The 15,400-nt window shown below is 33.2% G+C and overlaps 1 protein-coding gene across 2 annotated transcripts; it reads right to left on the reverse strand.

Annotated features, from left to right (window-relative positions):
• Positions 1-1,349: 1,349 nt before the first annotated feature.
• On the reverse strand, positions 1,350-14,891 carry LOC137832228 (starch synthase 3, chloroplastic/amyloplastic-like). Of its 2 annotated transcripts, none has more exons than XM_068640277.1 (17): positions 14,692-14,891; positions 14,316-14,567; positions 14,117-14,168; positions 12,673-14,022; positions 11,713-11,927; positions 11,135-11,405; positions 10,235-10,410; positions 9,081-9,188; positions 8,605-8,714; positions 7,318-7,423; positions 6,588-6,758; positions 4,081-4,209; positions 3,319-3,501; positions 2,696-2,827; positions 2,477-2,588; positions 2,162-2,285; positions 1,350-1,853 (listed from the first exon to the last, which is right to left on the reverse strand). In XM_068640277.1, exons 2-17 carry the CDS (start codon positions 14,436-14,438, stop codon positions 1,718-1,720), a joined length of 3,498 nt encoding a protein of 1,165 aa, XP_068496378.1. In that variant the 5' UTR covers positions 14,439-14,567; positions 14,692-14,891; the 3' UTR covers positions 1,350-1,717. The 2 variants fall into 2 exon arrangements, with proteins under 2 accessions (XP_068496378.1, XP_068496379.1); XM_068640278.1 differs by having other exon boundaries at positions 14,698-14,837.
• Between the last annotated feature and the right edge of the window lie 509 nt (positions 14,892-15,400).

Genomic DNA, 15,400 nt, shown 5'->3' on the forward strand with positions numbered 1-15,400 from the left:
GAGGAGGCAATAAGCAACTTCCATGGTAACTTGGTACTTGGTAAGTCAATAGAGTAAAGTGGAATCTCAAAAAAGGAGAGATAAGTATAAAAATGTACCTAGTTCTTATAAATACATAAAAAAATTTAACTATAATAATAATAATAATGATAAATATTAAAATATTAAAAATAGTTATTTATTATTTATAATAGAAAATGTACTTACTTGAAGTTATAAGAAATAATATTGGCATTTTTAATTTTAAAATAAACACTTATATCTCTTATATTTTCAATAAAACTAAACTTATATTTTTTAAATAAATATTTTTCTATTTTACTTTTTAATAAAAAATATTTGTTTCTTCTATATTTTTAATAAAAAATTATATATAATATATATTATTTTATTTGTAATTTAAAAATTATTTATATATTTTAAAAAAATTATAAATTCTATTCAAATTTTAATCAATTATTAAAAATAAAAATAAATAAACTTCATTTATTAAAATATAAAAGAGAACATAATTGTTTACAAACTTTTAAAAAATATACCTATTATTTTATTAAAACTAATACATATATATATATATATATATATATATATTTAAAAAGCTAAAAAATATAAATATGACATCTAGTGATCTTATTAAGAGACATCTTAATGAGAGGTTTTGCTTCCTGCACCCCCTTATTGGCTACCTGCATCCCCATAGTTTATGTGAAAAGTGAAAAAGGCCCTTATATGTTTTATACTTGAACCCTACTTTTTGTCTCTCTCCTTCACCTAACTTCTTCCAATGGTGAAGAGAAGACTATTTGAAATGAAAGTCAAAGGGGAAAAATGATATCGGGCACATATAGATTCTTTTAATGAAACACGGTTCCGTCACTCTTTTTATTGAAATAAAAAAAAATTGTTATATAAAAATATTTAAAAAAAGTATAATTCAAACGCTTGCGTTATAAAATTGTAACCTTAACATTACCTTCGTTGTAATATTATGATAATTTGTATATAAAATTTAATGAATAGTATATAATAAAAATAAAAATTTCTTATATACACAACCTTCTTTTAGAACTATTCTTATGTATAATTATTTCTATTTCCTCTACATATAACCACCAACTTTCTCCGCTTAACTTCTATTTTTGAATACCTTTTACATTTACATTAAACAAATTGAAAAGATAATTTTAAAAATTACTTTGTATAACCTTTTTATTATAATATTTAATAATAATATAAATTACTTTTTTAACTTAAAAAATGAAAACAAACAACTGTGATAACGTCAACATCAACTAGTGTTTAATAAATAAAAGATTAATGCTATCTATCACCTTGGTAGTAGGAGTATGTGCTGGTCGCTGCCAAGACATAAGTATTGGCACTTTCTTCTATTATTGATTTTGAACCATGTAATGCACACAAAAACTTGCAGAATTCAATTTATTCTGCTTTGCATTCCACAACCTTAGCTATTAAAAAACATTCCCTCTCTAGCATAAACTAAAACCATATAAATTACATATTATTATTGCGTGCCAACAAAATAATGAACCTTTTGAGTTTCGACTCTTCCAACAGATGTCACCTTGCAGTTGTTACTTTTCACTAAGATTTGCTATATGCAACAAATTATTCTAAGACTAAAAAGCTTATCACTAAATCTGTGCAGAAGGAATGAATCTTAATTTGCATCTTACTTCCTCAGTCCATTTAAATCTCATTGTAACTTGCATGCTGCATGGTAAAGCTCCAAATAGTCAAGAGCAGGCCGGTTCCAAGACCAGTCTTGCTCCATCACCCTTTTGCATAAACTGTTGAACCAATCACGGCTATCAAACCATGTTGTTATTGCCCTGAAAAAATGTCCACAAAATTAATTTTGCTTTGCAGTAATAAACATTTACAAGAGTGTGGCTAAAACGTAGCACAACCCCCCAAAAAAAGTTCAATATGTAGTAATGAAAATATGCCAAATGCTTTTGGTTTCCCCTGTCCATGTCAAAGCCACTTTCATCCCTTCTTTCCCAATGAAAATTCTGATGCAATAAATTCAGCATACAATATTGGGACACTACTATTATTGAGAGCATAGTACATAGCCGGGAGTACGTAATTGGCCAATTTAGTTTTTCATGATATAATCATATGACAAATAACTCACCTGTTCAGAGCATAATCAACTCCTCCAACATCAGTTCCATCAAAACCAAATCCATTTGTCTCAAGACCTTGTGCTTGTGCTCTATCCTTATCATGATCAACGTCAAATACAGAATCAAAAAGTCCTGCAAAATTATTTTAGATGAATGTCAACTGAACCAAAACAGTTGAATGAACAAATGGAATAAAATATAAAATATATTTCATATATAAATATACATGAGATAAATGGTCAATGTATTATTTGGGTATGCATACTAGCCATGCCATTTAAATGACTATAGTGTAATAGAGTAAGTATATAGCATGTACAGACCTCCAGTTTTTCGAACAACGGGAATTGAACCGTATCTCATTGCAGTGAGTTGAGTGAGTCCACATGGCTCAAAGATTGAAGGAACAAGAATGAAATCAGCACCAGCATATATCTAGAACAAAAGAAAGCTAGAAGAGTCAGTGGCGTCCCATAATGTTTTACCTGTACATATAATAATGGCTAAAGTGTTACCAAAGGTTTTTCAGTTTCATAAGTTACCAAGTGTGAAAGAGGCTCGTCATATGCAAGGCAAAGTCTAGCACGATCATTATGAGAGGAATGCAATTCATTTTTCAAATTCACAAAATCATTTTGGATACGAGGATCTGGGGCCGAACCAAGTAATACAACCTGCATATCATTTTACAGTCAGGACTTGTCTACTTAAATGAAACATTAGCGAACAATTTCTAAATGGAACAAGAAAATCTAATAACAAATTTAATTGCCATACTTTGACATTTACGTTTGGCTTATAATGAAAATTATCAGTACCTATTTGAAGTATAAAACTTATTCAAGAAAGGTAAGGGTCAAAGTAGGTTCCAAGTTTAAGATATCTTTCGTCCTGTATGTTTATTTTTGCCAAATCATTCGACTAAAAGTTGAAACTGCTAAGTGGAGGTTAAAAACTGGCCACCTATCTTTAACCCAAGGGAGATGAAGACTGAGGTCCAACAACTTAATAAAAGAATATTTAATACTGCATCAGTTGTCAGGTAAATGATAACAAAAACAACAGTTAAAATGTATATAACTTTACTAGCCCATATTGTTGCTATTATGAAGGCAACTATGGCACTGCTGGTGTACACCTTTGTAAAACAGAAAAAGAGGAATACCTGTCCACCGCGTTCTAGGGTGCGCCATATGGCATGTTTGATGAGATGGATTCCTTTCTGATGAGTCAATCGAGTAATAATTCCTACCAAAGGAAGATCAGCTCTTTTTAAACCAAGCTTTTGTTGCAAGGCTTCCTTAGCTGCTTTTTTTCCTTCAACAACATTTTCGGATGAGTAAGATACCTGGAATAATGTGATACCAGAAATAGTCATAATTGAGTTAGTAAACTAAACAAAATAGCTTCTGTATAATAAGTACAGGCATTAATTGAGTTTAAGATATCATTGTAGCCATTAATGAATTCCACTGAATAAAAAAGAACCCCTCAGTCCATTTGCATTTAAGAAGTCCTACTTAAAACTTGTCTACGTTAAACTCATCGGAGCAATGCATGCAATTGTGCACTGTTGAAACTTTAACAGTTGAGAAACATATGATGCATATGTTCTACATATTGATGATTCATCCCAAACACTAACAATCATTACGTTACACAAGAAACATGAGGCAAGTATGTTCACAGAATCAGTTGCATAGGCACTAGTAAGAACCAATCGAGTCAGTCATTACAGTTATCCAAAGGAAGTAAAAGGTGAAGATAAATACAAATCATCAGCATTATTCTAGCGTAACTTTCTTACTTTAGTTAGTTATCATTACAAGAAGCCACATTGTTGGGGGATAACTTTGATAACTAGATGCCATTCTAGAACCTACGTAAGAAAAGAATAAGAAAGATCAATGCATATATGTCTACTTACAGGAATGAATTTATCATTATATGGGTCCCATATATCTGGATCGATTCCATTTATTATACCATGGAACTTGTGAAGATGAGGAGCAATTACAGGATTACCAGCAATCTCTCTTGAATATGTGGGGGAGACCTGCCAAATATGAATGACCATGATGTAAAAATCATAACCAGCTTCTTGATTTCAAATTGCTAATTCAATTTAAACTCCAAGATTGAATCTGATGTCACAATTATATAGAATTATATTAGGAGGAAATATTTAAACAGATGAGAGCCAATCAAATTCTTGACAGAAAATTATTTACCTTGTAAGTGCACATTTTCAAATTGTTTGCTGCCATAACATACATAAAACTTTTTCTCTCCATTAAAGCTATCTGGTATAAGCTACGATTATTTTTTTATAAAAAAAAAGAGTCAGCATATGGTCCTCTCCGTGATCCCAGAGGAAAGCTTAAGTCCACTTGAGGCAATATAGTCAGCAAGTTCAAAGCTGGCTACGTAAGTTTATTCAATAAGGTCCATAGTTAAGTCATATGAAAACAAGGCTAAAAAACTGAGTCATGCATTATTTATAATATCAATTGTTTTATTTTAATTTCTTTTACTTTTTTATTGTAGAAGTGTTTAGGAATAATAGGTGTCTACTCATTTCACTCCTAAAATCTGATGTTGTGTTGGTGTCAAAGTAGGCTAATTGAGACTCTGCTGTGCATGTCACTCCAGTCTCTGTTTAGGCTAAAGTAGGGGTCCCAAGTTCATTTGATCTCAAAAGAGGCCCCTTAGTCACCACTTCAGAACATTTGAAAAGATCACGCTCTGCCACTTGATTGGGGTGGAGAACATAGACCTTTTACAAATCTTTTAACTCTTTATGGTATAAATCAAAAACTCATTTGTCCTCATACACATCATCAAAATGGCGTTGTTGAGAGGTAACATAGGCACATTGTTGATTTGTTCTATGATCCTACCTTATACCGCTAGGTGGTAGGTGCTTTACAATATGTCACACTTACTAGGAACAAAGTCTGTCAACTCATGGCCAAACTACTTGATTCTTACTGGGCGATGGTGAAACGCATATTACGGTATCTAAAAGGTACTTTGTTTCATGGATTGCACTTTCGACCTGCATCTCGTGATCATCCTTTATCCTTAAAGGCCTTTTGTGATGTTGATTGGGTATCAGATTTAGATGATAGACGTTCTACTTCAAGAGCAGACATTCTTCTTGGTCCTAATTTGATATCTTGTGATCTCAAAAACAGCAAGTTACTATGCGCTCTAGTATTGAGGAAGAATATAAAAGTTTGGCTCAAACTTCTAATGAACTATCATGTTTTTCTACACTGCTTACAGAACTGCAGATCCCTACACTACTTTAGTTCTTCTATGTGACATTCAAGTGTTATGACCATTGCTCACAATCTAGTTTTTCAAAATCGCACTAAACACATGGAGATTGATGCTTTCTTTGTGTGAGAAAAGCTTATGACCAAGAAACTCGGGATCTATCATATTCCTGCTCTTGATTAGTGGCCGGATGTACTAACGATGCCTCTATATTCAACTCAATTTACTTTTCTTCGAAGCAAACTCAATGTGAAGAATTTTTCTTCTGAAAAATCTTCTACTTGAGTTTGAAGGGTGGTGTTAGCAGAAATAAGTCAGTTAGTTTGTACAGTTGTCCAGTTGTCTGTTTGTACAACTGTCATTCTGTTGCAGCTGTTAGCTATTGCTAAATGGTGCTTAGTAGTAGTTACATTACACTAGTGAAACGGTCCGGTCCTAACCGGTAGCACACAAGTGCCAAGCAGTGCAGAGTCTATAGATACTTGTTGTACTCCTATTATCATTCGTACTACGATTTAATAAAATTTCATCAGTTCAGTTTCTTTAAGAGGATTCAAGCAAACTCACAGGTAACTTCTTATACCATCCCTACATTTTTAATTTACACATGGATTTTAAATAAATTATTTATCAAGTTATTAATCAAATCTTAATTCAAACACAGCATAAAAAGTAATAAATTAGAAAATTATTAAAAGTAAAGGACTATATTACATTTTACAAAATAAAATTATCATCTTGAGTCGTTACTAATGTTAGGAAAGAGTTCAAAAATACACTTGTTGAAAATAGTATGTCCGGGGAAGATAGTGAGTTCACTCAACATGGTATATATGTTCTCTGTTTCTTAACCAAGTGGTATGGAGTTTAAACCTTGTTGCCCTTATATATATGGTAATAATTAAAATTTTATTGAATAAGCTTTTAGGATAACTAGTTCATGACGTGGAAAATTTTAGTACAAGGTATATGTGGTGTGTACACTGTCCATGCTTCAAGCCTCAAAAGGGCTTGATAGAAATGTAATTTGAAAAACCATTTATCTACTTTCATCTAACAACTTGAGGTTTGGAACGATTAGTTAATGATTACTAAAATAATCAAATACAGGGTGAACGTTAGAGAAATTGACAAATTTAAGGCAGCACTTACAGTTGTAGCCTTGTCAGCATATTGCATAGCTTTTCCAATGAAATGGGCTCCAAATTCAAGGTTATGAATAGTGAAGACAAGTCGTGCTTTACTAAGACCATAATGTGCATAATTGTCTTTAAATATCCATGCAACCGGAGCACTTGACCAATCATGACAGTGGATGATATCCTGCCCATTTACTAGAGCCAATTAAAATACATCCTTGGTGACATTGTTAAACCTGAGTCACTAGCTTTATTTAAATGGTATGTTAAATAAATTTGAAAGAGAAATATATATCCCAAATAGGAAATCTGATCACTTGGAAAGGTGCTGATAATATTTTTGGTTGTTTTATGCATAGAACCTTAGTTACGATTACACAAATGCATGGAATTACACAAGGCAGGCATATAATGTTTTTAGGTCAAGTGGGATTACACAAATGCATGCAAATTGCATTTACCCAAAAAAGAAGTAAGGACAAGAATATCTTGCCACTGTTCTAGTTTTAACCACTCTCAAGTCTCAAATGAAAAACTGCTTGCATATCATGTTTTTGGTTCAGGTGGGTTATGAGAAAATGAGTTAGCACACAGCATCCAAGAATAATAGACACTTCTTCATTCACTCTTACACAAAGGAAAGGAAATGTTAATTGGAAGTTAAGAAATTGACATATTTTAATGAAAAATAAAATAAAATAAAATAAAATGAAAAGTTTAGTCACTAGTACGATATTTCTTACAGGATGAAATCCATTTTGGAGTAGAAACTCAAGAGCAGCATGACAAAAGAAACCAAATCTCTCTGCATCATTCCCACGACCATAAACACAGCCAACCTGAAAGAACCTGCAGCCAAGAATATTCATATGTAAAGCTCGCTACAATTTGTGAAACATTTGAAAGTTTTCAGGTCAGCTTAATTGCAGCAAAGAGTAAAAATGAGGTTACCCAAAATAAAAGAAAAAATATCTTTAGATAATTACAATGAAAATATAGTTTAGCCCTCACTGTCAAACATAATACAGCTAACAACTATCAATTCAATCTGTTGAATTTATATACTTAATAAACGTGATATATACAACTGGAGAGATCAACTAATTTCTTTCACCTATGCGATTTTCTTCTGTCTCGTCCAAAGGCTTATTTTACAAATAATATACAATATCTTTTAAAGGTACAGAAAGGATTTTCTGTTCTCTTGACAAAGTGGTGACAGATTTGATCTAATCCTTAATTTGAATTCATCAAAACAGTTTGACAGAAATAAATCTGTGGTTGACATTCAAATATAATTTGGGTTAAGATTTGAAAGAGAAAAACTTGGATTTTACAAATTTATCCTAGTATTGTACAAATTTGGGTTTAACAACTTTAGCCAACCCATCTTCATGCTACTGAGAAATACTTTGATCTCGTGTTTGGTACTAAGTGCTTCATAAACATGTAGAAAACCTAGCCAGAAAGTTGATTACATGTGCCTGACCACCACCTTTACTTCTCAAGCCCTAAAAAACTCTGATACCTTTCAGCCACCTCCGGTGATGACCAATCAACTGATAGGGTCCAGAGAGTTAGAATAAAGGAACTTAATTTAAAAAGTAGTATTGGGCATTTAATGTATTAGGTGTAGGGAATTAGTTTAAATAGGAGAAGAGTGTAGAAGAGGGGAAGGTGGAAGGAGAATCTTCTCCTTAGGTACTTAGTTTGTAATTAAAAAAAAAAAACTTCCAATAATTCTTTCTTCTTCTCTTACTATGTTTTTCTTTTATCCCTGAACAAAATTGTGTCCGAAAGAATCAAAGCCTTTAAGATTGCCATCAAGAAATTTGATTATAATACTGTTGAAGTTCAATTATGTGAATAGAGCTACCATAAACTTTGCCTGCGATCTAAACAGACATATTTTTCTAACCTAGAAAGTTGATGTGAAAATCGTATTTTCCAAAATAAAATAGGAGGCTCAGATATAAGAAACAGTTAATTGACACACATTAGAGAGCAAATTGGAGAACCAGCACATTTACCCATTTTGAGGCTCCAAAAAATAGACAGAGAGACCTTCAACTTTTCCATGCCATACTTTTATGTCAGTCCCTGCCCATAAATAGTTCTTCTGACATTCAAAGTCCTTTATCTGCATTACAAGCCACACATTTAGTAGCTAGTAATAACAGTAACTAAAATACATAAACACAAAAAGTACATTTTCCTAGACATATATGTCTTCTAAGATATCCACTGATGCAAATGCTCAATGGGAAGAAGCCGAAGGAACCCAAACAATATTGGTGTCCCGCCTTCTCTCTATTATCGATCAGTTTCATATTGAATAGCAAACTATATCATTGGAAGCATTATTATAACGCCATGTTGTATCCATAGGGACTTGAGGACATAACAGAATTTTTTTGAATGAAGTTGGAATAGACATTATTTATCCAATGCAGAGTATAAGATGTAAAATAAGTACCACAGCAACAGGAAGAGAAAAAAAACTTACATTGCTAAGGTTCAAGCAATCATACTTTGGAAGAATGATGTCCACATTGTGATTTAAATCCTGAACAGCCCGGGATAGACTAGTAACAACATCACCAAGGCCCCCAACCTGCCAAAAATTAATACCATCAGAAACAGACAAATGTGTTAAATTTATTCACAAATATCCTCTGCATAACATAGTAATAAATAACAATCTTTTTCTGAACAAAATTTGCAATAACAACTGATTAATGGAAACAGATACCCTTCATAAGTACCCTAGCTACATCCTAATGCTTACACATTTTAATAAAGAGGAGAAACATTTTTTTTTCTAGATGTTCAATAATTCTCTTTTCAATCGCTAATAAAATAATACACTTAGGGAGGTATTTTACAATCCTCTTTCTTTATTCTACAAAGATACGAAGGGGGAAAAGAAAATAATCAGAGAAGTTTGATTATTAACAAGACTTCCCCCAATGACACTTAAGACAATAAAGATTACAAAAGTGGAAAGACTAAATAGAGAGAGAGAAAAGTACTGACTGCCAAATACAATTGTTCTTAATAAATGTTTTTTAGTATATGCCAAAAATAAATGTTCTTAATAAATCATAACTTTTTTATGGTATTCGCTCAAGAAATATTTCTAACAAACCATATATTTAAGGAATGTTAAATGCTACCCTTAAACCTGCTATAGTTCAGATAAAAATTAAACCATTTTTTTCCCTTCACCCATGAAAAAGAGTATGCTAATTTTCCAGCCCTACAAATTCCACTTTCAATATTGAAAGCGTAAAGAAATTGCAACTGATTTTTTTAATTTATTTTATGAAAACAACACCAAAAAAGTAACTGCTACCATGTTGGGAATGAATCCTCCAGTGTTAAATTTTCATACGACTTTTTCATGTGGAAATTGTGTCTATCTCTTCATAAAAGTTCACAAATATTAATAATAAGGGTTGACATATCCAAAATTTCCATTAGACAAAGTCATGTGAACATTCAACACAGGAGAGTTCAATCTGGCCATACCATAACACATGAGAAAAAGTAAAATTCCTTCACTTTAATTTCCTGAAATTTTCCAGCCTTGGAAATAAAAGTGTCTGCAGAGACATGTCAATAAATTTAAGAAAATATACACGGAATGAGTTAGCTCACTTTTGCAATTGGGGCCATCTCCACAGCAATATGGACTATATGCAAAGGTGGTTCCTTTACAATACCTCCAAAAACTGGTATGTGATAATCCATTCCTAATTTGTTATCAAAAACTCCACCATGTTCGCTCTCAGAGAATACAAAGTCCATCTTGTATGCATCCAATGGAACCTTAACTGCAGAAACACAATCATTTAACTTTTTCAGGGCCAATGTCTTTTTCCCTGGAGAGAACAAAGTGATTATACCCTTGATGAAGTTGCATAATACCAACTTTACAAAACTCAAATGAAATTCTCCATCTTAAAAATCTTATGACACAAGATCCATGGACATTGAATCTAAACACAAACCACAAGTGACACATTAGAAACTCCTAGCAGCTTTCTCTATAAAATTTAGTACAATAAAAACTCGGCGTTAGGACACACAAAGTGTAATGGTGCTAAAAAAATCACTTTTAATAGAAAAATATCTGCATCCTTATATTTATCTCTGATATACGCAGTAGCATATTGAATTTATTTATTTTTGCATAAATCCATATTTAATTGAATCCACTGGCTCAGGAAACCCATTGCCTCTCCTTGTGTCCTGTAGTGTTATTCAAGTAGTAGTATCCGTGAACACAGAGATTGATAGCAGAACAATGCACTCAATATAAAGACAAGTAATCTGATAACTTGAATAGCACGTCATATATGTTGAAGCATCAAAAGTGTGGTATTTGTAGGGAAAATCATATTTCATAAATAACATCCTTTAACCAAAATCTAAAAAAAATAGAAAATCAAAATTAAGCAACCAAAGAGACATTATATCCTTTATATTGCTAACTGAGGGAATAATATGGTCTAGACTATAATCATCTTTCAAATGTAAACTAAGGGAGAGACTCACCAGAGGCTTTGACATGAGTGCCATTCTCTGCAGGTAACATTCTCTGAGGAGGCAATGAACCATTAGAGTGAGTCCAATGATTAAAAGAACATCTGAACCAAACCTCAGGCTTTCCATTCAGATTTGTGTTGGAGGGGTTATAAAATACTGTCACTGTACTCCCTGCTTGAACATCAAGAGGGTCCGTGAATACAATATGCTTTTGAGAAAGCAAAAATCTTTTCAAAGTTTTTTCCTTTGTTTCAGCTTTCATTTGTGCTATTTTTTCAGCCTGCGAAAAAGGATAAGAACAAATAAACAAGATGAGTATTAGTTTGAATATCTGTTAAAAAAAATGATTTCATATATAGGCAAACAGTTATAGGGATCAATCTAGAACTACACTCTTAACAAAAGGTGAACTTTATCCTTCATACCCAAAATTAGAGTATAGAAATATACGATACTTTTTTCTGTATAGATTTACAAGAAGTGGTACAAGAAGGAACAGACAACTGAAAAGCTTATTTTTATGATTGAAGCATCTTAGATCACGCCTTAATGTTACCATCTGGATGTCATCTCGTGCCAGAACTAACCTTGTGACGCATAGCTTCGTCTCTTAACCTCCTCTCCTCCTGAAATTTTCTGTATAGCAGTTGTTCTTCTTCAACCCAATACTGTTCATCAGGTGTAACCATAGGGACAATAGCGTGGAAATCTTGTTTACGATTGTTATCATAAATACCTGCCTTTTGAGGTGCACCATCAGCGAAGACCCAATCCAAGACAAGAGCTTGGTCAGGTACAATAACTGCATAAAATATAATAATTGATCAAGAAAAGGTGTTGCATTCTTCAAATTAATCCTAAAGATAATATCAAGCTTCTATCCGTCTTCTGAACCATAATTCTTTCACTGACTGTCAAACAGTCCTTGACACCTAAAAAGTTTAAAGAGTTGATGTCTAAATCCTATTCTAGGACTAAACATCTAATGCTTCGTGAAAGAAATTCATCTCTCTCTGCCTCTTTCTTTCTATCAATCTATGAAATTTCAGCCAAATGTAAGATATAGTAGAAATCCTATAATTTAGAAATGGTTGTATAACTTAAAATGTTCAAGATTCAAAATTCTCATCAAGATTTTATGCAAAATAATGGCCATAAACACAAATATCCCTGTCCCTTGAATATGCAACCTTTTCATCTATAAATTATATGATGGACATGACAAATATATAAATTAATTTCACTTCATTAGGGTTTTTCTTGTGGATACAGAAGGTACATAAGAATCATGTGTCTAAATCTCATCTGCAAAGTCACACCATTCACCTAATCAATCACCATATACCACAATATATATAGCGTAAGTCCTCCTTCAAACGGCAAACATGTGGCCATTATAAATAAAGAGATGCAAACTCCACCTCCGTCTAGTCACATAATAGCACTTTTTTTTCTATTCATCATCTTTTTTAATATATAGTAAAAGATTATTTTCGAGGAAATGAAATAACTACAAAGACAAAGCATAGATATGTAAAAGAGCATACCATCAGCATACCACCAGTCACCTCCTTTTAAAACAGATTTGACAAGCCTTTCAATGATTGATAATCCATACTTCCAATTATTGTGCCCACCATGAATCCATATTTCATTAGCATGTACAAGAGGACCTGAGCTTCTGTTATAATATAATCTGATCAAGTCCTTGCCTTTAAAATCACTAGGTTCAATATACCAAACATTATCAATTGATTTTACAGCATTCTTCAACAATTGCGGTAATGTTTCTTGCATTCTCTGAACTTCCACCCTCGCCCGTGACCTGTCCTCTGCCTTTGCAGCTCTGTCTGCCTCAATTCGCCTTTGCTCTTCAGCTTGTCTTTCCCTTTCAGCTTGCACCCTAGCAAGTTCTTCTAATTCTTTACGTTTCTCATCAAGTAAGAAATTTTCAAATGCTGATGCATCCATTCCTCCCTCAATGGCTATGCGGAAGTCTTTTTGGTCATTATTGTCATAGACATTTTGTCCGTTGAAGAACACAAAGTCTACCTGGTAGGCCTCCCTTGGCACGTATAATTGGCACGACCACCAATCTCCCTTGAGACGTGTCTTATTCAACTTAACGGAAAAAGATTTCCACTTCCAATCATTGAATGCCCCCATGATTAGAATCTGTGGCTCATCACTTAGTGCTGAAAGGCTCTTATTAAGGAAAACTTCTATATCTTGATCAGGTTTAACAACAGGAGGATATACAAACAGCTTGGTACCTTGAGAAAGTTTTTCCTCTGCAATCCTCTCTATCTCCTGCTGGCGCTGATTTTCTTCCAACTCTAACTTCAACAGCCGAGAAGCTTCCTCCTTTATTCTATCATCATTAGCAGTTCTTGATTCCTCAACAGCTTCCTCGGTTATTTCATCAAGAGTATCAGTATTTGTATCTTTAACATTTTCATCAATTTCTGCACGATCCAACAACCCTTCTTCTGAATCTTCAACAATCCCAACACCTCCATTGTAAGGAATATCCTCTTTTAACTCAAGAACCTCAACATCCTCATCAATTATAGAGATGTTAGGTTGACTGTTCTCAATAACATTCACCGTCTCATCTAACAACAATAATTCCCCCACATCCCCAACGATTTCATCAGTTCTATCTATAACCTCAAACCTCACGTCTTCCGAAAATTCAACCCCCCCTTCTTTATCATCATCAAGATTCACATCAACTGTTTGTTTCTTATCCCCCCCTGAAACCTCACTGACTACAGGAGTTACTGAATCCCCCTTCTTCAATCTTGCATTTCTTTTGCTTGGGACAAAACCCTTTGCAGCAGTGCCTTTTGGCCTTGTAACTGACACCTTCTTCTGTTGCCTCCTCCGAGAAAAATCTACCAAACCATAAAATTAATAGAAAAGCATATTCATAAATTCGTAATCTTAACACAACAAAATAACAAAAAGAAAATAAGATAACTGAAAAACCTGCACTGGCACGGACGAAAGAAGCACCCCAACCTGCTTTGCACGGGGAACACTGAAATCCAAAAGACAAGGTACACAAACTCTAATATTCACCACCATATTAATCCAATTTAAGAAAAAAAGAAAGTACAAGGCAGAAAGCAGAAAGCAGAAAACATAAAACATATACAGGAGCAAACTGAAAAAACTTAGTAATTACCATGTAACCAATTCCAAACGTTACAGAACGACGGGGTAACACCCCAGGAAACGAGTTCGGCTTCACACAACCGCTTCTGTAGGGAAACACGGTTTTGCAGTTTAGTTGCAAAGACATCTCCATAACCACTCACTTCCAAGAACAACGTTTCGTTCTTTGTTCCTCTTTTATACGCGCCGTGGTGCGACCATTTGATCAATGCAATTGTGCTAATAATCCAATGACCCAAAATCAATCAACATGCCATTGAATCTGTGCGCCAAATCATAAAAAAAGCAAAAAAAAATAAATATATATATTAGTCTATTGTATACAAAACGAGAAACAAATTACGAAAACATAAAGAATGAAAATGAGATGACGATGATGATGATACATGTACTTGCAGTAGTTCGGCGATGGTATCAATTGATTTCAGTATCGGAGTTTGAGCCACATATATGACAGTCAAGTGGTGTTGTTTGTGTGCCTATTTCTTGTTATTTTTTTATAACATTTCTTACTATTTTTGCTCCCCGCAATGCACATAACTCGTTCATGGAAGTAACGACACTTCGAAGATTCATCCAACGGTGCAAACTCACTTATATTTGAGTGGTTATTGTATTGTCGAATGTTGGTGTCCAGTGTTCCATGTCTTTTTGTCATTTACGTTAATTATCAAACACTGCCAACTAAAAAAAAAAAAACACTTATGTTTCCACAGATTATTTAATTTCTGTATCTTATTATCATTTTGTTTGGACGGTTAGGCAAAGGCTAAGTGAGATTTTTTAATATTATGTAAAGCTTGTAATTACATGTATAATCTTAATTTAATACTTGTAAGTTGTAACCAGCTATTCCTATTCTAAACTTTCAAGTTTTCAACTGGAAAACTTAAAATCATCTGAAAACACATTCTAACTGGGAAATGTTTGAGTAATGAATTTTTTTTGTTAATTAAATTAAAGTGAGAAGAGATTGATTCGAAGTAGTAGAGTGGAAGATACATGCCAATGAGAATGTGGCAGATGTCAGATGAGAACGCTAGAACAATTTCTTGGTAGGGAAGGTTTGTGTTAAATTCTTTGTTTGGATCATTG

The sequence above is a fragment of the Phaseolus vulgaris genome, chromosome 6, assembly GCF_000499845.2.
Source record: "Phaseolus vulgaris cultivar G19833 chromosome 6, P. vulgaris v2.0, whole genome shotgun sequence".
In the NCBI taxonomy this organism is placed as follows: domain Eukaryota; kingdom Viridiplantae; phylum Streptophyta; class Magnoliopsida; order Fabales; family Fabaceae; genus Phaseolus; species Phaseolus vulgaris.

Coding starts and splice junctions, on each gene's coding strand:
- LOC137832228 (XM_068640277.1), bottom strand. CDS start 14,438: ATGGAGATGTCTTTGCAACTAAACTGCAAAACCGTGTTTCCCTACAGA. Junction 3,502..4,080: donor ATAATGATAAATTCATTCCT/GTAAGTAGACAT, acceptor ACATTATTCCAG/GTATCTTACTCATCCGAAAA. Junction 1,854..2,161: donor GTTGATTATGCTCTGAACAG/GTGAGTTATTTG, acceptor ACATTTTTTCAG/GGCAATAACAACATGGTTTG.